At 40.3% G+C, this 22223-nt stretch overlaps 2 protein-coding genes across 13 annotated transcripts in view; both read right to left on the bottom strand.

Annotated features, from left to right (window-relative positions):
- LOC146347486 (uncharacterized) overlaps positions 1–22223 on the bottom strand; it is a 185626-nt gene that overhangs the window by 9221 nt on the left and 154182 nt on the right. The gene's annotated exons all lie outside the window — the stretch shown is intronic.
- RALGAPA2 (Ral GTPase activating protein catalytic subunit alpha 2) overlaps positions 1–22223 on the bottom strand; it is a 280593-nt gene that overhangs the window by 148793 nt on the left and 109577 nt on the right. For all 12 annotated transcript variants that reach the window (XM_084850724.1, XM_084850733.1, XM_084850725.1 and 9 more), the window contains one exon: positions 4082–4210. In XM_084850724.1, the coding sequence (XP_084706850.1) occupies positions 4082–4210 (129 nt within the window). The remainder of the gene's footprint in view (positions 1–4081; positions 4211–22223) is intronic.

Below are 22223 nucleotides of genomic sequence, written 5' to 3'. Positions count from 1 at the left end.
CTCTGATGGGTTTATGTTGTTTCCTCAGCCTAATGATGGCCTCCTTCACTCGCATGGACACCTCTTTGGACCTCATGTTGGGAGTTCCAGTGAACAGCTACCAAATGCAAATGTAACACTCAGAACCACCTCCAGGCCTTTTATCTGCTTGATTGGTCACGGGGTACCCAGGAAACAGGCCACACGTGGCCATGCAGCTGCTTGTCAGCCATTCGTTTCATTACTTATGAGCCACCAACGATGGGGGGGGGGTGTATGCCACTGGCTATCATTCCTGAATGGTTAGTGCCCCACTTTTGTCAAACCCCTTGAATTACACCTGACTTCACTCCCATCTGGGTGTGTTTCCTTTCAACTTCAATGTGGTGGTGTACAGAGGCCAACTGCCAAAACAGTTATCCTTGTTCCGATATTTCTGGGCCTGACTGCATATCTTGTAAGCTTATTTGACAAGTTACTGTAACACTGAAGATTGTGTGTATCAATGCACAACTACATTATGTGTATCAATAAATGTGTGTCGGAGGGAGCAATCCTATGTGGATAGTCAGCTGCCTTGGAACTCGGAGGTGACCCTCTATCCAATGCACAGCAGGACAAGTGCAGAGGGGACCATCTCCTCTGCAATCCATCCGCCCTGCATTTGTGGCTAGATGGCCGATTTCAGCTGTCTAGCTGCAGAACAACGGAGCATGGGCTGGGGAGGCCGGACTACACCAAGGAAGTGTCATACCGGCACTTACGAACGCCCCACCCCTGGGAATGCCCCCTTTCCCCCCTCTCCGTGCTGCTCTTATGAGTGCGTAGCGTGGGGACGATCCCCACTGCCTACAAGGCAGTCAGGGAGGGGGTGGGGAGGTGGTTCTCCAGGAATCGACTAATCCTATGGCCATCTAGCCACTGTCTAGCGACCACAGGACTGCACCTTTAACGAGGTTCCTACATTGCTGAATTAGCAAAATCTGTTAGAACAGTGCCTGTTGTCATGTTATCACCACATCAAAGAATAACCATCATGATGAAGATGCTCACCCACACATTTCTTCAGAGGCAAGCCAAATTACTAGTTTATGGTTATTATCCACATGCAAATTCTCTTAGATTAGAACTGATAATCAGAACATGAAATGTTTCCAAAGTAATGTTAGTATATCTACAGAGTGGCCCCAAAGTAGGTATACAGTATAGTTTATTTGCATTTTATTACATTGTTTATTACATTTACATTTGTTTAACACTGTTTAATCTCGTAAGTGCTTGAAATTTATTCCATCAACGTTGTAACATTCCTACAACATGTCCTACAACACCTTTGCTGGACAGTGCACCCCACAATGTGACACCTGGCTGGTTCAGTTGAGCTGTAATAGTCAAATGAGGATTTTCATCTGCCCAATACACACAGTTATGCCTGTTCATGTGGCCTGACAATTTGAAAGAAGCCTCATCTGACCAGATGATCTTATCAAGAAGGTCTGGTTCGTTACGATTTGGTTACACATCATTTCACAGAATTGCAACCAACGGTCTGGGTCATCCTCCAGAAGATCATGTAACAGTCTTGGACGGTACGGCTTCAATTTCAATTTATGCATTAAGCATTGCAAGGATGTTCTAGGTATGGATAGCTGCTTAGACACAAGTCATGTGGACTTTTTCGGACTGTTCACAAATGTCAGAGCAACTCTCATTTCATTTTCCTCTGTCATAGACATCCTAGGATGTCCAGATTTCTATGCATTAGCCACTACCCCTGTTGCTTCAAATTTATCTCTAAGACGATAAATTGTCAGACGTGTTGGTGGAGGAGGGTCAGATGTTTCTTGCCAGGCTGTGCGCACCCACTTGGCATTTTCAGTCTTCCAGTACTGCCTTAGAATCCACTTTCTTTGTTCTTGACTCAAGTTCACTGCCATCATTCACAATATCAGTAAAAAAACCACTAAACAACTAAACAACTGTATACCTACTTAAGGGCCTCACTCCCCTCACTCTCTACACTTGACTGATTTAATTGTCACTCCCTGTCACTCACTCTTCCCAAATGTCATTCTGACTCCACCCACACATCTTCTACTCACACATTCTCTCCCCCTCCCATCAACATTCTAAACAACTGTATACCTACTTTTGGGCCACCTGGTATGTATGTACAGATAATGGGCTGGATCCAGAGATGCTCAAGCAGAAGAAATTCTGGCATCGGCACTGTTCTGCAAACTATCATGAAAGAGCTAGAAGAGGATATTGTGCAATGCCTTGTGCTAGCACACATCTTGAGATGTTGAGCAAGACCTAGTGTAAGAGATTGCACAATGCATTATGCCAGGCATTGTGAACTCTTTTTCTATCATGAGCAATTGACACATAGGTAAAATTCAATTGGGTGCCATATACAAGTAAAAAGAGGGATGTCTTTGAAAGGATGCAATGGGCAAGTTATCAGTCAGCCCAATCCATGCCTTCAACGCTCTCATCAGGTGAGAAGCTCCCCAGATAGTCCCAGGTTCAATCTCTGGCATCTCCAGGTAGGCCCGGAACCCTGGAGAGCTGCTGCCAGTCAGTGTCAACAATACCGGGCTTGATGGACCCATGGTCTGATTCAGTCTAAGGCAGCTTCCTATGTCCAGCGCTAGGCAGCCTCCTGTCTGAGAAGCCCAAACTATCCTACAGGCCACACGCTTCTCATCCCCACTTCAGGCAAATGGAAGCATACATCTGGATTTCAGTTCTCTTTTCTTATGCAAGGATCACATTCTATGTCAGAAATAGCCCTTCTGCTTGAAGAAAAGGCTGTCTGCTTGAGGAAGAGCACCTCTATATTCAACACAATTTATTCTATCTTGACTTCCCTTCCAATTTTGAAAACCATCTTTTCAGAACTTAAGGAACACAATGCTATTTAATATCCAGAGGGCTAGCCCTGTTAGTCTGTTGCAGGATAGCCAATGAAAGGTCTTGTAGGCACTTTAAAGACTAACAAATTTATCATAGCATAAGCTTGGACCACAGTTCACAAAAGCTTATGCTATAATAAATGTGACAATCTTTCAGGCAGCCTTCAACCTGGTACACCTCCCCCAGATGTTTTTGACTACAACTCCCAAGATACCTAACCACTGGCCATGCTGGCTGGGGCTAATGGGAGTTGAAGTCCAAAACATCTGGAGGGTACCAGGTTAGGAAAGGCTGTTTTAAAGTGACACAATGCTATTTAAAGAACTCAAAGCTTCATAGTTCTAAATGGTTTGCCGAGTATTTTTATTGGTAGCATAAACTAAAATATATATAAAAATAATCATAAATTAATATGAACCAAGAACTTATTTCCAGGAAAACTATATTAAGAGATATTTGATAAATTCTGAAAGTGAAGAGTGTCTTTAGAATATTTTTCAGTACTGGATAGTACTGTAGGTTCTTGTACATTAAGAAATCTGATTATTTTTAACATGTCAACAGAAATCAGAATAGAACAACAGAATAGAGGTGTTTTTTTTAATGGAAAAGGCTATTAAATATGTATTACTGAACAGTTACCTTCTCAAACTGTACCCCACAAACATCTATGGTTATACTGGCCACTAATAATTTGTAAGTTCATTGTTGTTCAGATAATATAGTTCTCAAGATTTTATATTTGGACCATTAGTGTACAGTATTGCATACTAAGCACTAACCATGGATATATTTTTTTAAATAATTTCTTGCTTTCTATTGCTCCAACCCTTTTCAGCATGAAAGATGTTCTACATATAGGAGGCGCGGTTGCAATATTCATATATTGCAAAAAACCTAATAATATTCTGAAACCCAAGCCTCACTTTTAGAGTGTAAATGTGCTGCAGTATTAGCGAGGATATGATTTCTCACATTTTGTCCTTTTGATGAAACACCTTTGCAATACTAGGATGTCACCTTATCCTACAATTTCACACATCAGCTGCCATGGTGTCTGCCCCAAGAGCCCAGTTTCACATTGCACTAATGAGCCAACACCTGTTAGAGTAGAGAAATCTGAACCTCGCTAACAACTGTGCACTCTCACAGGAACATGGACATTGAACATTGCCATACTTACCTCCAACATGTTTGTACTCAGAACTCTGGCTGCAGCTGTTATGAAGTCTCCTATTAGCAATGTGAAGCCAGGTAAGCCCAAGAAAAAAAAGCAGGGGGGGCAGTGCCTTATGATAGTATTTAAAACATCCTGAAAAGGAGACAAAGTAGATCTTTTAATTTTTAAAATGGTTAATCGTGTTAAAAGGGCACTGGTTGCATAAAGTAGCAGCTTTTCCAGTTGACAGCAACATCAATATCCTACCACCATGTAGAAGGTAAATGCTACAAGACAGATGCTGGAGGGGATAAATGTATTGCAGGGAGCTGACATATCTGGTGGAAATGGAAGGGAGGAGATTATTTCATATGCCCCATAGCATGAGCCTAAAACAAGGTGTGTGTTTTTAAAAAGAGAGAAAACATACATAAAATAGCAGGGAAAGTTTTAATGATATTTAACTGTTTTAAACTACACAAATGATCCAGTGGTGGAGTGGTTCTTCCAGGAGTGCTCAGGCATGAATTTTTAAGATGCATACAAAATAAAACAGGCAGGCATATTGGCAACTTAGCACCAGTAATAATACCAGCCAATAGGTCCCCTGACACTCATGCAATCATATTCCACACATGTTCAGAACTGCAATAAATGGGTTAGCTGGGAAAAAATACATTTGGATACACCATAACACTCAAGCAACAACAGTGCAGTTATTGTCAAATAAAATTATGATCTCTAAATGTCTATAGAGGCAATACTTTTATTATGATACCACCACCCTTAAAGTGCACACTAAATACAGATATATTTATGGATTATGCAATGATTAAGGGCGCAATCCTATTCAGATAGGCGTCCGCCTCCGACCTCGGACACGACCGCCTATCCAAAGCTGGGCAGGAGAAGCACGGAGGGGATCTTCCCCCCTCCACTTCTCCAGCCCTGCATTTTCTAGCCGCGGGAGGGCAGAGCGGGGGAGAAGGCTGCTGTACGATACATTGGATGAGTCATACAGGCATTTCCACCCTCCCCGCCCCAGAATGCCCCCAGCTACGCCCCCTTTTGGCCACTCCGTGCTCCTCTTGTGAGCTGGAGGATGGGGCTGTTCTGCGCTGCCTCCAAGGCAGTGCAGAAGTGGGGGGAGGTCGGTTCCTGGAAAACCAGATATCCTATGGCCATCTAGCTGCTGTCTAGCGGCTATGGTATAGGTCTGACTGTGCTTAGCTCTAGCAGATTTACTTGAAACCGTTGCTCTGCTCCTGAGTACCTTACGCTGAGGGACTATAACTGTGTGGCTCAGAGTTAGAGATCTTTGATACTAAGAAAAGTGAGGGAAAACAAACACTCCCCACCCCAGAAGGCCCAACGCTACTATGCACATGACTGAGCAAGCATCCATTTGAGGGTGAGAAGGAACACAGCAGACAAGCTTCCTCCCTCTGTCCTCCTCCCTTTCATTTCTTGGGGCCTCAAATATATTCCTCTTTATTAAATTAATGCACTGCCTTGATAGCTTTTTAGCAAATAAGGAGGCATATAAACATTAATAATAAATAAATAATGGAAAACCAGTAAATAGGAAATGTGAGCTTCTCCTTTAGTATGCATTTATTTGGAGGGCAAATGCACACAGACTGAGTGCAGTTTGTGGACCCCAAATAACCCCTAATGTTATAACTAGTTTGATCATCATTTTCCCCACTGTGTATATGTGTGTGCATGAGCTGCGGAGGGTGAAGGGAGCTTTTCCCAGGTTTCACCTTAGAGCAAGGCTCAATTTTTTCCATGGAGGTTTCTGATAGTACTGAATAGGATGGACTATCAGGTTTTGTGAGCCTTCTCTGTTTTTATTCCACCCACAATGCTTAGAGTAAAAATGTTCAGAGGAATTTCAGAATTTGGAGGAAGAGAAGCACCTAGCTATCTTGCCCCTCTTTCTCATGTTAGGCTGGCCCTTTCCCATGAGAAAGTAGATCTTACCCTTTGTCCTCTTCCAATTAAGAAAAAATTATTATCCCCCTAGGCTAGCTCCAAAATTTGAGTCTAGAAGCCATTTCCCCCTGCCTAGATAAATACAGGAAGAACACAGGACACTGCCAGTTCAGCTACCAAGTCAGACTCTGATGAAATGATTGAAGCAGTTGCTTCAGTTGGTGCTCCGGTTTGTGTCTCTTCATGGCAAAGGTGGGTCTGGACACAATGATCCATGCCTTAATCAACTAGTGCAAAATGCAGCGGCTAGACTTTTGCCTAGTGTACATTTTATAGACCATATAATACTGATCTTGAAATAGCTGCTCTGGCTTCTAATTTGTTTCTAAACTCAAAAAGTGTTGGTTTTTACCTATAAAGCCCTAAATAGCTTGGGCCCAGGGTATATGAAAAACCACCTCCTCCCATATGGGTCTGCCTGAAATTTGTGCTCATTATCAGAGGCCCTGTTGTGTGTCCCAGTGACTAGAGATATGAGGTTGATGGGTTCTTGTGTAGCTAGAGCCCAGTTGAATGCCTATCCCAGGGAGGTTAGGTTAGCCTCCTCATTAGTGATCTTTAGACAGCTAGTGAAGACACTATTGTTCTACTGAGCTTTTAATAGTTAATGCTGATCTTTGTTTTTATCATTAATTCCAATGTTTAAAATATGTTTTAGGGTTTTTTATTTTAATATATTTTAATCTTTGTATTTTTATTGTACATTGCCTTGAGCACTCATGGAGTGGAATTCCACTCCAGTTATCCTGTCATTCTGACAAGACCACCTTCAAGGTGACTTTTGGCTCTGCTGAGAAAAATAACCTCACCTCAAAAGAAAAGGATAGCTTTTCTCTATATCTTACAGAGCCCCAAACTCAAAGAACAGTTCCAAGGAGCAGTTCCAAACTGAAAATGATGACCTAGTGGGCAGCAACTTTGTATCCAGAAGTTTTGATTTTATTCTGCCCCTTACTGCCTAGGGAAGGGGCCAACCCATATCAGAAAGAGAAGCATTCATCTATGCAAGAAATCCCACAAATATGCATACATTGAAAAACAGTATTAAGGAAAAAGGCCTAGCTTGTGATTGTCAACATATTTGGATTATTGTTGTTGTTGTTGTTGGAATTTTGCAGTGCTACCCCCTTGATCCAAAATCAATGTTACTATTTATGCTGAACATCACAGCAATATATTACAAGAAAAAAAAGAGGGGGGGATTTTTAGTATTATAAAGCACTAATTAAAAGCCACGCTAAAATAAAAATTGAAACCTTGCATAAAGATCAGTTTGGGTACTAAAATCCTGCCAAAAATAAAGGTAAGAGGTTTGGACCCCTCACATTTCTCCTCCTCTAACTTATTTTTTATTTATGTATTTATTTAAGACATTTCTTGGCTGTTTTTCAGGTTTTGGAAAACGTAGGTTTTCCAATGTGGATCTCTAAAAGCCCTACTTTTTCTTGCTTATAAAAGAAGATCATAGTACAAAATAGCTATTCCCTACAGCTGAAGCATGAAATTTATCTTATGCTGTCATGAGCTAACATGATAGAGGTTTTTACACAATTATTGTTTGGAAGGTAAATAAATTTTAGCATCACAGCAGACAGCGCTTTCACCTTTGAAACACCAGTCAGGTTAATGTTCCAACTGGTTTTAATCACTTCCCATGATACATTTTAAAGGCAATATCAGTCAATGCAAACATTCTAAAAGAATGAGCAGATGGATGCTAGAGCTCATGAAGTGGCTGGTAAACTCCTGTTCTGAAGGCAGAACAAAAGACCCACCTTTTCCATAATTAAGGGGCTGATTAATGCATTGGGCTCCACACAACACACCTGTAATTACTGAGAGGTAAGCATTGTGCTGTGCGCCTAGTGTCTGCACAAGCTATATAGCAGCAGATGGGGCAACATCTCTGTTGACATATGCTACAATAAAAAGACTCATGAATCTTGGCATGAAAGGTAGCACAGAGTAGCATTTTTAAAGATTAATAAGTACCAACTATTAACCTTGCTTTGTATTTTCATTAAAGCCATGTGTCCATACAAGGAAAGCCTGCATTTTCAATTCTCTTTCTGATTTTTTATTTTAAAAAGATTCCAAAATTTTCCTAAGTAGGAGTGGCTGAAGTAAAATATATGAATGCTCCAAATAACTGATCGCTTTGTTCCTAAAATGAGAGGTGACTGGGTTCAAGTCCTCTAATCTTGCCCCCAATCTCAGATATCTTTGTTTTCTGAGGTTATTTAGTTAGAGGATAAAGGGACAAAGGGCACAATCCACCAGGAAAGCGTCCTATTAACATGAATGGAAGTTGTGCAAGAATGGAAGTTGTGCAAGAGTACTCATGGTAGACTGAATCCTGATATTTCTACAGCTGAACCCAGGGTAGTTCTCCATTTGACAACTAAGCAGTAGCTATACATTTATTTAGTTATTACATTTCTATATTGCCTCATAGCTGAAGCTCTACATCATCGTTAATTGCTAGCAATAGAAAAAGGGGTCATACCTCATTTTTAATCAGATTATTATGAACTGCTATCAAGATTTTTATCTTTATTCTTATAATTTTGTATTGATTTAGTGTAATGGTTTTAACCCAGGAGGATTTTGTTAGCTGCTTTGAGCATCTCAATTTGAAGGCAGGATATAAATTTATCAAGCAAACAAACAGCGTGCAATACTAAGTTCTGGCTCAAACAATCTCTTCATGATTTCCACTTTTCCTTGAAATGAAACTATAAGACCACTAATATTGATCTTCAGGACATGAATGGTGTTAGCAAAAAGTTCTGATGAAGTATTTATTTATTTATTTATTGCATTTATACCCCGCCTTTCTCCCTCTCGCAAGGAACTCAAGGCGGCTTACATTATCCTCCTCCTCACCGTTGTATCCTCGCAACAACAACCCTGTGAGGTAGGTTGGGCTGAGAGTCTGTGACTGGCCCAAAGTCACCCAGTGAGCTTCCATGGCCAAGTGGGGACTAGAACCCGGATCTCCTGGCTCCCAGTCCGTCACTCTCACCACTACACTACACTGGTTCTCGAAAAAAGTAGGCTATTGTTGACAAAATTAAGCCAGTTAAGACTTAAGGTTGCCATAGGACTCTGTACATTATGGAGAACCTACTTTGGACCCACTATTTCTTGTGCAAAGATAAGTATTCATGAAGAGATATATGTGAATGTGGTTATCCAACACTGGTTCACCACTACACTACACTGGCTCTCGAAAAAAGTAGGCTATTGTTGACAAAATTAAGCCAGTTAAGACTTAAGGTTGCCATAGGACTCTGTACATTATGGAGAACCTACTTTGGACCCACTATTTCTTGTGCAAAGATAAGTATTCATGAAGAGATATATGTGAATGTGGTTATCCAACTGAAAAATGGAGGCGAAGATCAAATATAGGCCCAATTCACGTCACAATAAACCAGATATATTTTTTTTAATTCTGGGTTATGCTTGTGCATGCTGCCTGACCACTCATGCACAAAGCAGGAATGGCTAAATAATCCCAGGATGCTTCATGATGTATTTACCAGGACAAGTGAACTAGAAACTCTGGCTTGTCTCTCCCCTGACAAGCCAGAGCTGGAACTCTGGAGGAGATGCAAGCCTGAGTCCCTGGTTTGCACACCATGGTAAACAACCCAGGAATGAATTTCAAGGTTGATTTCTAAAAAGATCATATCTCCTTAGAATTTGCATGCTCTGAAATGGACGCAGGACCAGCATCCAAGATATGTATGGTTGGGCACCTGCTGAGGGCCTACACTCCAGGAGGGTCCCAGTGACAAAGACCCTTGGAGTTGCTTCTCCTCTTCTCCATTGAAACCTGCTTGTTCACCTGCCTCTTGCTTTGGCCCAGACAATGGTGGTGGTGAGAAGGAGAAGCAGTAGATGCCACTGTCTACTTGCTCATGGCTCTGCCTATGAGACAAGCAAGTAATAACAATGATGACAAAGAGGATGAGGAGCAACTGCAGCCTGTGCCAATGTGAATGAGAAAGTAGACTCACTGATGGAGGGCGCCCACTGAGAGTGTTTCAAAGATGTGAATGGAAGCTGTGTTTCAGAGAAGTGTAAGATGAACTGTGATTATTCAGAACCAAAGGGAAAATATTCTGTATATAATTGGAACCATTTATTACTTAATATATTACAGGGCTGACAGAAAATAGATTCTAAATGGAATTGAGACCTGGCATGAATGCAGATAGGTTTCTCGGCTTTCAAATAAAGAAAGGACAAGTTTCTATCCCTTGTAGAACCTGAGATACGAGGCAAAACGTCCAGGCACATTCCAATCATTTTGTGAGAAATGGACAATCATTTTGTCCAATCATTTTGTGAGAAATGACCCTGCTACCACCTTTAAGTGTGTTTCAGCTAATTAGCGAAGTTGCAGCTATGATCAACAGTTGACCATATAGTTTAGAGCAAAGACTTGTCTGCAAATGGGACTTCCTGGTTCATTTTGCATACTGTTGTGGAACAGTGATTACCATGCATAGAAAGCTATTGGGAAATCCAGAATGTCAAGTGTAGCTGTAACTGAACAGCATGTCCAGCCACAAACAGTGGGTAGCAGGAATAACAAGAATGCATATTCTTTTTAGCACAGGTTTTATTTCATTCAAAAATAGCTTTTTTACTGTGTTTGTATTTTTATTTTTATTTCGTAATTCACCTGCCAACGTAGATAAAATCTATCATACTCATATTACCCATAAAACCATGTTGCTGGTTTTATTGTTGGCTTTTATTGTTGTTTTTATTTCTATTTGATTGTGTTTATGTTTTCATCACTTTTAATGTTTTAACTGTTGTAATGTGTTTTATTGCTGTGTGCTGAACTTGGGAGGCGACCAAGACATTTTAAAAATAAATAAATAAAATATTGTGTTTGTGTGCGCGCGCGCACGCATGCATATGCACTGTGGCTGCGTATGAGTTACGGCAACACTACAATACCCTACAAAGTAGTCCATGGCTGTTATATCCATATTGCTGGGAAGGAGAATAGTATACGATAGCACTGTAGTGTAGTCCAGAGTTCTTGTCTAGTCTGCTAGTGAGTTGGGTATTTTTAGGGAAATACAGTCAGGAGGCAGGGGGCTGTGAAGTATTTAATGAAAAGAAGAATATTTCCTTTCCTTAAATACTTTCTGCATTTAATTTCCTTCTGACCTCAATGTTTACAATTCCCCATCATCACCACCTGCACTGTATATAAACCTGAAAATCCCCATAAAACTCCATACATCTGATGAAGTGGGCTATAGCGCATGAAAGCTTATGTCAGAATAACATTGTCAGTCTTTAAGGTGCCACAAGACTCTTTGTTTTTGATGTTAATGAAGTTTGTGGTTGAGCTGATGTTAATGTAGAAGATGGAGGCATATGGGTGGGGCATGTGAGAAGCAAGATGATACTTTTCTAATTTTGAATGTTTAATATGAACTATAAGAGTTGGTGCCAGTTTTCAGACTCCCTCCCCAGGATCGCTATATGATAAATTTCAAAGTGGGGTATTTGATACATTTTGTGTCTAATATGTATGCATGTAAATGAGCGCACACAATAATGTAATGCACAGATGGCCATTATACATGCTGCGGAAGCTTATTATGAACACAGTGTAAGACCATTATGTTTTTCTAGTATAAAATTATTTAATTTATTTTATTATATTTATGGTTGCCTTTCCTCCATGTACTAAAGATCTCCCCAGTTTTACCCTCACAACAATCCTGTGAAGTAGGTTAGGCTGAGAGGGAGTGGGTGGCTCAGATCATCCAGTGAGAAATGGGAGGCATTTGCTGGTCCTCCTCAGGCAGCAAAATGTCCTGGGCCAACACTGGCCATGTATGTGTGTCCTGGTTGGCTATGGTGTTTGAATGAGGCAGTGAGTCCATCTAGGTCTCTTTATTGAGAGAGAGCTTTTTGATGTGTGTTCATGTTTTCTGTTTTGTGTGCTGTATGCTGTAAAAGGGGAGGTTTGTGTTTTTATTTGAGTTCTCTACCATGGAAGAGTTTTTTGCTTCCAGCAAAGCATGGAAGATGATTTCCACTAAAATATGTAGTAAAATGTTTTTGCATTATTGTTGACCCATTTGCATGTGTGTGTGCACAAATGTTGTGCATGAGTTCAGTATTGGGGACAGAGTAGGGGGCCCACTAGAGATGGTTAGCCCTGGGGCCCACCATAGCCTTGATCAGGCCCTGTATACACCACAGTATCCAATGCTGCGTGCACCTCAGTAGGACCCATCGCTAGCACAGCAGGGAGCTAGTGATTCTTAAAGCAACAGAAACGAGTGGAAAGGCTTGTTTCTAGAATGGGGCAGGTCAGTGGAGCTCACAGAAGGGAGTTCCGCTGGCCTATTGCTATCTGTAAATGTGTGTTTCTGCTCATTCCCAGGGCTGCTTTAGGAAGCCCTAAATCCCTTTTGCACTAATGGTGGATCCCGCTTGGTGCAACAGAATGAGCAGAGGCACAGTGGCAGTACTGCATACTGCCCACAGTTTCCTTATTTTTATTATTTTACATATAGAAAAACAAAGGTTGCAAGATACGAACTTACCTGGAAGCAAGTTCCATTCAACTAAGTAGGACTTACTTTTGAGTAGACATGCATAGAATTGCACTGTTAATCTGCAATCTTGTGCAGATTTAGGAGTAAATTTAACTGAAGTCAGTGCCACTTATGTCTGAGCAAACATGCATACAATCTCGCTGTAATAGTAATGAAGGAACCACGCAAAATGTTGTCCATCAGTACCGCACAATTACTCCTTTCCTGTTTATGACATTAAATTATTGGAAAGTACCTTAAACTTTTCTCTAAGATAAATTATTTCTCAAGCACAGGTTAATCTTTGCTGATTCCTCTGAATTCTCTCCAAGTTGCGTGCACGCTATGCAGCATCTGGTAACTTTAACTGAACAAAATAGCCCAGCTAAGTACTGCAAATTGAGGGATACTATGTTGTCCTGTTTTGCATATGCTATTCTGTTACCATTCAACTCACAAGTCTCCCCCTTTAATTTAAAAGAGGGGGGGGGGCGAGCGAGCATCACACCTGTCAAAGGCACCAGTGCCTAGCATGGTATATTTTCAGGTATTTTGTGGCAGTTCCCACAAAACAGTAAAGACTGAGTGTTTGTGATGCATTTTGACAATTCCATATTCCAAAGGTTTTCAGGGCAGCCTACAGTTAAACAGTAGATAGAAGCAAGCTAGATGTCTGAGAATCAGTTTTAGTACATTATTTTAGTACGTTGTGCCAACTTTACATTGAAATTTTGTCATCCAACCTCTTTTACAAGGTAGAACTATTCAACATCAAACTCTCAAAGATGAAGTCAAGTAGACAGAAAGTAAATCACAGAGCCATCTGCTTCAGACAATTCAGGCAAGCACATGGCAAAAACCTCTAGGATCACTAAGTAACTTTCCTTCCTCAACTCAATTTTGTTTTGGAGTAAAAGATTATCAGACTTGTGTGGGATGGTCTGTGTTTAGTGTCCATGTTGCCTTGCATCCCATTAGAGATATGCTACACCCAGGCAATTAGGTGTGCATAAATATGTTCAGAACTACAGCCTAAGAACTCTAAATTTGCTTCTAGTCCACTTTCAGCAAAGTCACGTTCAAACGGTTCAATTTCATCCTCTTGACAAGAAAACTAAGCAAGCCCCAAAACAGATCCTGTCCATTTTTGTATACAATACCCCAGTTCATCTCTTTGTGCATTTTGAACACACTATAAAGAACTACATAATTTGTATTCCACCATACACAACTCTAACTTCTTCCTAAAGCATCTTATGGAATTCTATTTCAGTACTTTATCTCAGCAATTTAGTTTTGAATTTTAAGCCTTGGGTTGTGTTTAAAATTCTTCCCACTTTTGTCTACAAAACATGAAGTCAGTCACTACTGACCATCAGCAGACCTCTCTAGAATGCTATTTATTATTTCCTCCTAGTTTGACACAGATTCCTTGACTACTATTCTTTGCAACTCTAAGCGAGGCCTGTTTCTAACTGGAGGCGGTAAACCTGTGTCTTCTCTAGGCTGTACCACATCAAACTGAAGGCAAGTCTGATGTGATCCTCATATGATTACTTCTACCCACAGAAACTTGCATGCCAGGGAGATGGCTAAACCATGAGTCTTCTTCCCACCATCTAGTTTTCTATGTGCAGGGATTTTTTTATTTCTTTGCTATGGAGGAACTTTCAATCTTGTGAACCCCAAATGCAGTGTGACATTTTATAGTCCAGACACAGGTTGACCACCCCAGTGAGAATACATTCTGAGAATTTCCGGTGGACTATAAACACATCTTGAGAGTGCAATCCTGCAAGACTGACAAATGACAGATGCAGGGCTCTGATCTCAGACCCATCTGTCTATCCTAAGCCCTGTCAACAACAGCCAGGCAGGGTAGGAGGAACAACAGAGGCTTTCATCACATTTTATCACATTTTTAATGTTACGAAAACATAATTAAGGATGTTGCTGCTTTTGAGAATATTGTTTAGAATCCTGTTGATTGAATTTTGGTCATTTTTATGTTGGACTGAATAATGTTTTAAAAGGTTGATTAATTACTGCTCTGATTTCTTGACATTTTGTTGTTTGCAAAATATGCTTTTAAGCCAGCTAGACAAGGTGTGCCCTATAAGGTGGCCTAAAAAACCCTTTTAAATGAATGAATGAATGAATGAATGAATGTGGAACTGTATTAAAAGCACTGTGAAGATAGATAATATTGATTGCATCCTAAATATTATTGCAGCAAGAAATCAAGGTTAGAACATCACAAGTAGTTTTCTGACCACAAAGTAAATGTGCAGTTTCTCATAGTGAAGGTAAATATGCAAAGGGTTGTGAGATGTATCCAGTGTGCACTACTTTTGAAGGCCAACATGGGTCAAGTAATTCTCTTTAATGATCAGCTTGTACTTTGTACTGCACAGAATTCACAGATATTGGGGAGTTTTGGATCTACCCAGTTCCATCTGAATTAAAAATCAGACGCCTTCAAGTATCGCCTTGTTAAGAGATAAAGCTAGTTGTTTAGCAAAATTTAGGCAACCCCGTTGGCAGCTATATTTCCATTTTCTTCTGGATCAGTACAAATAATTATTTACAGGTTTGTTCTGCTCACTTCCAAGGGTCAGAGGCATGTATTATCCACACATCATCCTCCAATGGAACCTTCTCAAAGATAATCCCTTGTGCCTCAGATTTATGCAGCTTGTTCATATTGTGAGTGACTAGGACCAATTCAAGATAGCCAAATATTTTTTTGACAAACTCTGCCAAATGTTTCAAATATTCAATGATAAAAATCTACATTTCATGAAGTAATATGGTGAACTGGTAATTTATGAAGAGATTTTGCCTCCTGGGAACACAGCATCATGAGAACATCTGTTTTATGTCAGTGATTTTGCAAAAAATCAGGTAGTTCAAACATACCAGGTTGCTTCCTTCCCTTCGAAGTGCAGTTCTATAAAAGTAAATGGCATTCAGCAGTTTGCAGCCTAGTAAATCAATCATTTTAATTGAATGCTAGGTACACAATAACTGGAAAGCCACAAGCAATAAGAAAAGCACATGGCAATAGCAATAGAAATGGTTTTACAATTTTTATAGTCCTCCCCCCCTTTACAGCTTTCATAATTGATCTATAAATGTGTAAAATAATTTTAGTTGATTATGGTCCCAAATCATTCAACAATTACCCAAAATGAAAATTTAAAATGAGAGATTTGTTCTGGAAGTATTTCCATTGTTTACATAATTGCAGCAGTATGATTCAGACTTGATGCTGTTATGGAAAAGGGCAGAAAGAACCATTACAAACTACTGCAATTCAAAATGATGCACTGTAGTGTCATAAATGGGAGGAAGGGAGGAAAGATCTACTGCCTATACCACAATAAAATGGATTAACTCTATAAAAGTCTATAAGCTGTCATTTTCAAAGTATTGCTGGAAAAAATAAAATTACATTGCAAGACCAGTTAAAAATATTCTCACTTGTTTCAAGTTCACAGAAAGGTCAATTATAAAAATGCCCTTTCCTATTCTTGCTCAAACTATTGCCATTTATATATGTAACTAGATAGCCTACCATCTGTCTTTAGAAAGACCGAATTTATCCTCACCAGGAACAAGCTAGTATTTTTGCAGATTAATGCCTGCCCTTAATTATGTAGAACAAGACAAAATTTCAGTCACTGAAGAGCTTAGCATCTTTTACCTTTTAAAAAAGGGAAAGAGGCATTTAAATTAAGTGGCAGCTGTGGTAGCGGGATGAGATTTTTAGTATTGTTTTCCACTTTCCCAACTTAAGATCAAGCTATACAGTGTAAAGATTTTGTTGCTGTTGTTAAAAAATTAAAATTCTCAATGATGGAAGTACTAGCCAAGCAACATTAATGCTTAAGCTGGCTAACAATTCAGTTTTTTAAAGCATAGTATAGCCAAGAAACCATTAACATCTTTCAAATCTATAGATGAAAGATTCTTCAAGAACAAATGTGTTGGACAAATAATCTGATTTATATCTATTTGTGTGACAAGTTTAGCTACTTTCCTTCATGCTGTCTTCATTGTTCTGGTGTCATCTTAGGTTTATAAAGTTTTACTATTTCTCTGCATTCCACTTTAATGTTTAGCTTAGGCTTGTTCTACAAATCATCTAAAATGCAAATTCTGTATCCTACTGCACCTTGTCTGTATCAACTCTCTATTTGTTGCATGTTGGTGATGGTAGTGGGAGGACAAATCATTAAGGGCACAATGCTTTGCATGTTTAGACAGAAAAAATCCTACAACTACCAGCATTCCCTAGCTAGCCATGCTGGGAGTTGTAGGACTTTTTTCTGTCTAAACATGCAAAGGATTGCACCTTAAAATGCTTACACAAAGGTGCTATGCTGTGGTACTGATGTCCTTTTGGGCCCTGACAGCCAAACAGTTCTTTCCCTGATCCTCTTTTTTTATTTTGAGCTGTATACCTTTGCCAAAACAAATTTTGCAGTGTTACAAATCGTAAAAAAAACCATATAAAATATCAAAAGTTATGGATACGTCATTTGCATAATGTAGATGTCAAGGTGTTAAAAATTGGCAGTTTAAAGCATAGAATTCCAGAGGCTCCAGTTCTGATTAACTTTTACATCAAGAGTATAGTGTGATTTCTCAAATCAAAAATAAAATGATGCAACGGTTGCATAAGATTGTTCTCTTAACCGTGAATCTTATTGTTAGAGTAAACTAAGAAAGAAAAGGCAAATAGCTCATGTACTAACAAACGAAGACAATGAAAATCAGCTCTGAGATCTTTGCTAGCAACAAGAGCCCACCACACTTTCTGCAACGAAAAAAAATATATCCAGAAGACTTTACTGACAATTCAGAACCGAGACAGTATAACTAAGTAGAACTATGGAGCACAAAATTATGACTGCTCCGACATCACCAAAACTACTTCACAAACTACATCACTGTGCAAGTGGTATTCATTGATGCAGTCTTGTCGCTAGAGGCCCCGGTGGCATTGAGTGCTTTCCAACAGCTGAGGCTGCAGCCCCTCCTGGACAGAGATAGGCTGGCTGTGGTTATCCATGCCCTGATAACCTCCAGATTGGATTGCTGCGATGCTCTGTATGTGGCGCCACCTCTGAAGATGTTCTAGAAACTTCACTGAGTACAAAACGCAACTGGAACTGGTCACTGAGAACATATATTGCCTATACTGAAAGAACTCCACTAGCTCCAGTCCATTTCAGAGCCGAACTCAAAATGATGGCGCTCACCTTTAAAGCTCTACCCTGTTTGGGACCTGGATACCTGAAGGAACAACTGCTTCCACATCAACCTGTCCTGTGATCATCCTTCAAGGCTTTTTTGAAGGTGCTCCCACCTGAGGTGAGGTGGGTAGCAATTGGGGAGAACCTCTTCTCTGTCATGGCATCCCACTTACCAAACTGTCACCCCAGGGAGGCTTGCCTGATACTTACGTTAATGTCTTTCTAGAGCCAGGCAAATGCATGCTTATGTTTCTGGGCTTTTACTCTTGGGGAACTTTTTATTGCTGCTTTTATTCTATTAATCTATTTGTTTTATAGGGTTTTTTTATTGTACTTTTACAATTTTATGTTTTTCATGTAAACTGCCCTGGTAAATGTTGTATTGAAGGGTGGAATAGAAATCTAATAAATAAGATTGCAGCAAAATGGATTTCTGATATTTTAACAAAAATGGAATATAAAAACTGCCCTCCCAATTTTTCAAATGGATGAAAGATACCCTGTTAAATGCACTACACCCGCTATAGGAAATTTACTCAGTTACAAGGACAGATTAACTTCCATAAGAATGTTCATCAATATGGCAGTTCTCTCACATTCACCTAAATGTATAAACTTTGATCACATGGAGGGAGATCTTACACTTGCACTGTTCAAGGCAAGAACACCTTTTACAATATTCAGATATGCAGCACAAGGGAGGCCAGCAGCAGCTCCCAGAGGGAGAAGCTATTTTTGTTGGTTCACTGCCAGCAGGTTGACACCAAATGGGAGTTGACCCTTTGGCTGCTGTCCTTTGGGGGGGTTGTACAGAATGTGAGGGAGCCATTATACTTAGTTGTGTGTTGAAGGAGGAGTAGAATAGTAAATTCTGGAGGAGCTTCTTAGAAAGAACTCCTGAGGTAAGAGATCAGGATAAGGGGTAGAGAGCCAGAGCATGAAGCAGACTGGCAACTGTAGGTTAAATCTCTCACTGGAAACTCTCCTCAGCATGAATCTGTCTAGATTAGTATAGAAATGGGGTTGGGGGAAACTGGATTATGTTGTTTATAAAGGAGAGGTTTAACCCTCCCCAGCCATGATCCTAATGACACCCCACCCCACAATGCCTGCTATTAAATAAAAGCCAAAGAAACTCTGACATGCTGTGTTATGATACATTTAGTGTCATGTCTATTTTGGCCCTAATATTCCATGTCTCAACTGCTTTCAATCTATTGCTTAGTCTGCTCTCAAGGGTGCAATCCTATGGCCACTAGACAGCAGCTAGATGGCCATAGGATTGTTCAGTTTTCAGGAACTGACCTCGGAGCCCATGCTTCGAGGTCAGTTCCTGAAAAACTGCCTCCCTCCCCCCTCTTCTGCCCCCTCTTAGGCAACGTGGATCATCCCCAGGCTCCGGGCTTGGAACAGCAGCGTGGAGCAGGGCAAAAGGGGGCGTTCCTGGGGGCGGGGAGTGCATAAGTGCCGATATGATGCTTCAACAACAACATGCATCATCCAGCTCTCTAAATTAATAAACTCTCATAAACTCCCACAGTCTGCCAAAGTCTGGTTCCTTTAAATGCTTTTTCACCCTGTCCCCAGGGCAGAAGTAAAAGTTGCCCATATAAAACAATGGAGAAATTCATGAGTTTAGCCTAGCTGTGATTGAGGCAGCATGTTCCCCACAAAAACACAAAAGATAGCAGCAAATGCAGGACTTCCCACCTTTGGCATTCAGTTTGAACCCAGGGGTTCCTCTCAAGACAATGAAATGAGCTAGAATTTTCTTATCTCTGTGCCCTCAACACTCCATAAGTCCAGCAAGCTCACAGGCCCTTGTTGGGCCATTTTTGGTGACAGTCACAGCATTCACTTCATAATTCTTGGTTGGCAGGGACCACACTCTGAAGAAAAAAGAAGCTCTAACAATAGGATGGGGAGAGAGTGGTGGTGAAGTTTAATATTTTTCCTTAGAGCTAATTTAAGAACTTCTCCATTATGCATTCCTAGCGAGTCCCTCGAGCATATAAAATTAATTCCTCATTTCTGGGTGTCCCTCCTTTGCTTCCAAACTGATAGGCATTTGATCACCTGAATTCACTATTAGAGGGAACAAGTAGATACCTGAAATAAAATGTGTATCCTCTCTCCTCAAAGGAGTGCTCCCATTGAGGGTTCCAGCCAGTCATTCCCTCCAAGGACAGCATTCCCTTCCACCCCCATTCTATTTTTCTTTTCCAGTTCTCTCAGCTAATGGGCATGCTCATCCCTCATTGGGCTGTTCTTTGGATTTTTGCACCTGTTAGGTTTAAATAATTTTGGGGAGTACTTCTGCAAACCTTAGGTGACCTCTTGTTTCTCAGCAGTCTTGTTCTGGTTGCAATTCTGTTGGCACCCACCACCCGAGTTTGCTATTGTGAAAATGAAGAGCTTGTTAGGATGATCTCAACAACGTGCATCACACTTTCCTGCTCCACAGACATGAGTGGGAGTAATATTTCCGTATTGGCAACACATACAGACCCCAGCTGTGCCACTGAAATCCCACATACAATACGGAAATAGCCTTCAGGGTTATGCATGCTGGAATTTTACACTTGTAGGCATTATGCAAATATTATGCCCACAGGTGACCATCTAGTGGGAAGATGTGTTCTTCCTCCCCAACAGCACATAGCCGCTAAGGATGTAGAGGTTTGTCCTAGCTAGGGCTGTACTGAGTGTTTTGATTTAGGGGTCAAAAGTAGTGTTTTAGGGGTCCTAAATATTTCCTCAGAAAAACCTCCAAGAACATTCTACTTTTTCATGCCTGTTTGTAGCCATTGTTTCTCCAATCAGTTGCTTCACCACCACTCTCTCACCACCCTATTGTTAGAGCTTCTTTTTTCTTCAGAGTGTGGTCCCTGCCAACCAAGAATTATGAAGTGAATGCTGTGACTGTCAGCACTACATAGCCAATAGGTTTTGTCTACATGCTGTTGTCACTAAGGGCAAACAGAGTTGATTTAGACTGAAGGCATAGCTTCCCACATTGATCACATGTTGATCCTAAGCAATCAGGAATGTGAGGGCAAACACAGATTATTCATGGCAATGCTTTTTGAGCAAACACTTTTATTTCATTTGCCACAATTCAAAAAGATCACAATAGCATTGGGGGGAGGTCCTTTCAACTCTGATGTATGCCTCCCCTACTTCTTTCAGCTAAGCCCTAGTCTGAACTAGTCCTCTTGAAGACGAATTAATTGCTATAGTTTTTAATTTTTTTGTAATTCACAGAAAAAAATTAAGCTAACATTTTGTAACTATTATTTAACTGGTTTGTCTTGCATGTTCTCACTAGTTTCATTGACTGAATATTTAAACACACCAAGTGTAATTAACTTCTACATGTTGTTCGAGTTTTCAAACACAAAAGAAAAAAGCAATCCTCTTTCAGCATTCCACACACACACACACACACACACACACACACACTAGAAAACTTGAAGTAAAGTCTGCCACCAAGAGGTATAAAGGGAGAAAAACATTTTTTTAAAAAATGCAGCAGCGATGTGGATCAAAAATGCTCAGATAGCATATTATTTAGGGTTTGCACCAGTGAAGAGATAAAGGCATATTCTATTAGCTGAACTGGCTGAACTTCTGTTTTATAGCACCAGTCTAAGTGACTTCATTTACCTTATTCATGATTTGTTCATTTGTTCTTTTTAAGCTTGTGTAGAACTTATCCTGCATCTCTTTTTAATCGTCTTTTCTTCCTCCGCTGCACTCTGCACAAGCTCTTCTGCTCATGGTCCCCTTTGTCTCTTTCCCCGTCTTACCTTCACCTTTGCTGTTTTGCTACTATACCATTGGCCATCATGGAACTGGTTCACTCTCTTTGTCCAATGTGCCACCTGCTTCGATTCCTTCAAACTTCTTCTCAAAATCCAGCTTTTTCTGAAAGGTTTCCTTGAATTTCTGCAGACTCATATTTTCTGTACTGAACAACCTTCTTCTACCTAACCTGTGATACTCATGACCAACCTTAACCCTCTCCTTCACCTATGTGCTATTTATTTGTAATTTCTTGTTATCCTGCCCAGCCTCATAAAATGACCCCAGGTCAGTGACAATATACAATGTATTATTATTATTATAAAATACAATCAAATATGGAAACATCAGTCAGTGTCAAATTCAATATACACCACTCTTCACTAACCTGCTCTGATACATAAGCCCATATGATAATCAAAAGGCCTAGTAGAAAAGAATTGTTTTCACATGCCACCAAAATCAAACCAGTGTTGGTGCTAGTCTGACCTCCAAGGGGAGGGCATTCTACAGCTGGGG

This window comes from Heloderma suspectum, chromosome 4 (genome assembly GCF_057233095.1).
Source record: "Heloderma suspectum isolate Gila_16-S chromosome 4, 16-S_ref, whole genome shotgun sequence".
Classification (NCBI taxonomy): Eukaryota; Metazoa; Chordata; class Lepidosauria; order Squamata; family Helodermatidae; genus Heloderma; species Heloderma suspectum.
Note: the sequence above shows the minus strand (reverse complement) of the source record. Positions and strands in the feature narration are given on the sequence as shown.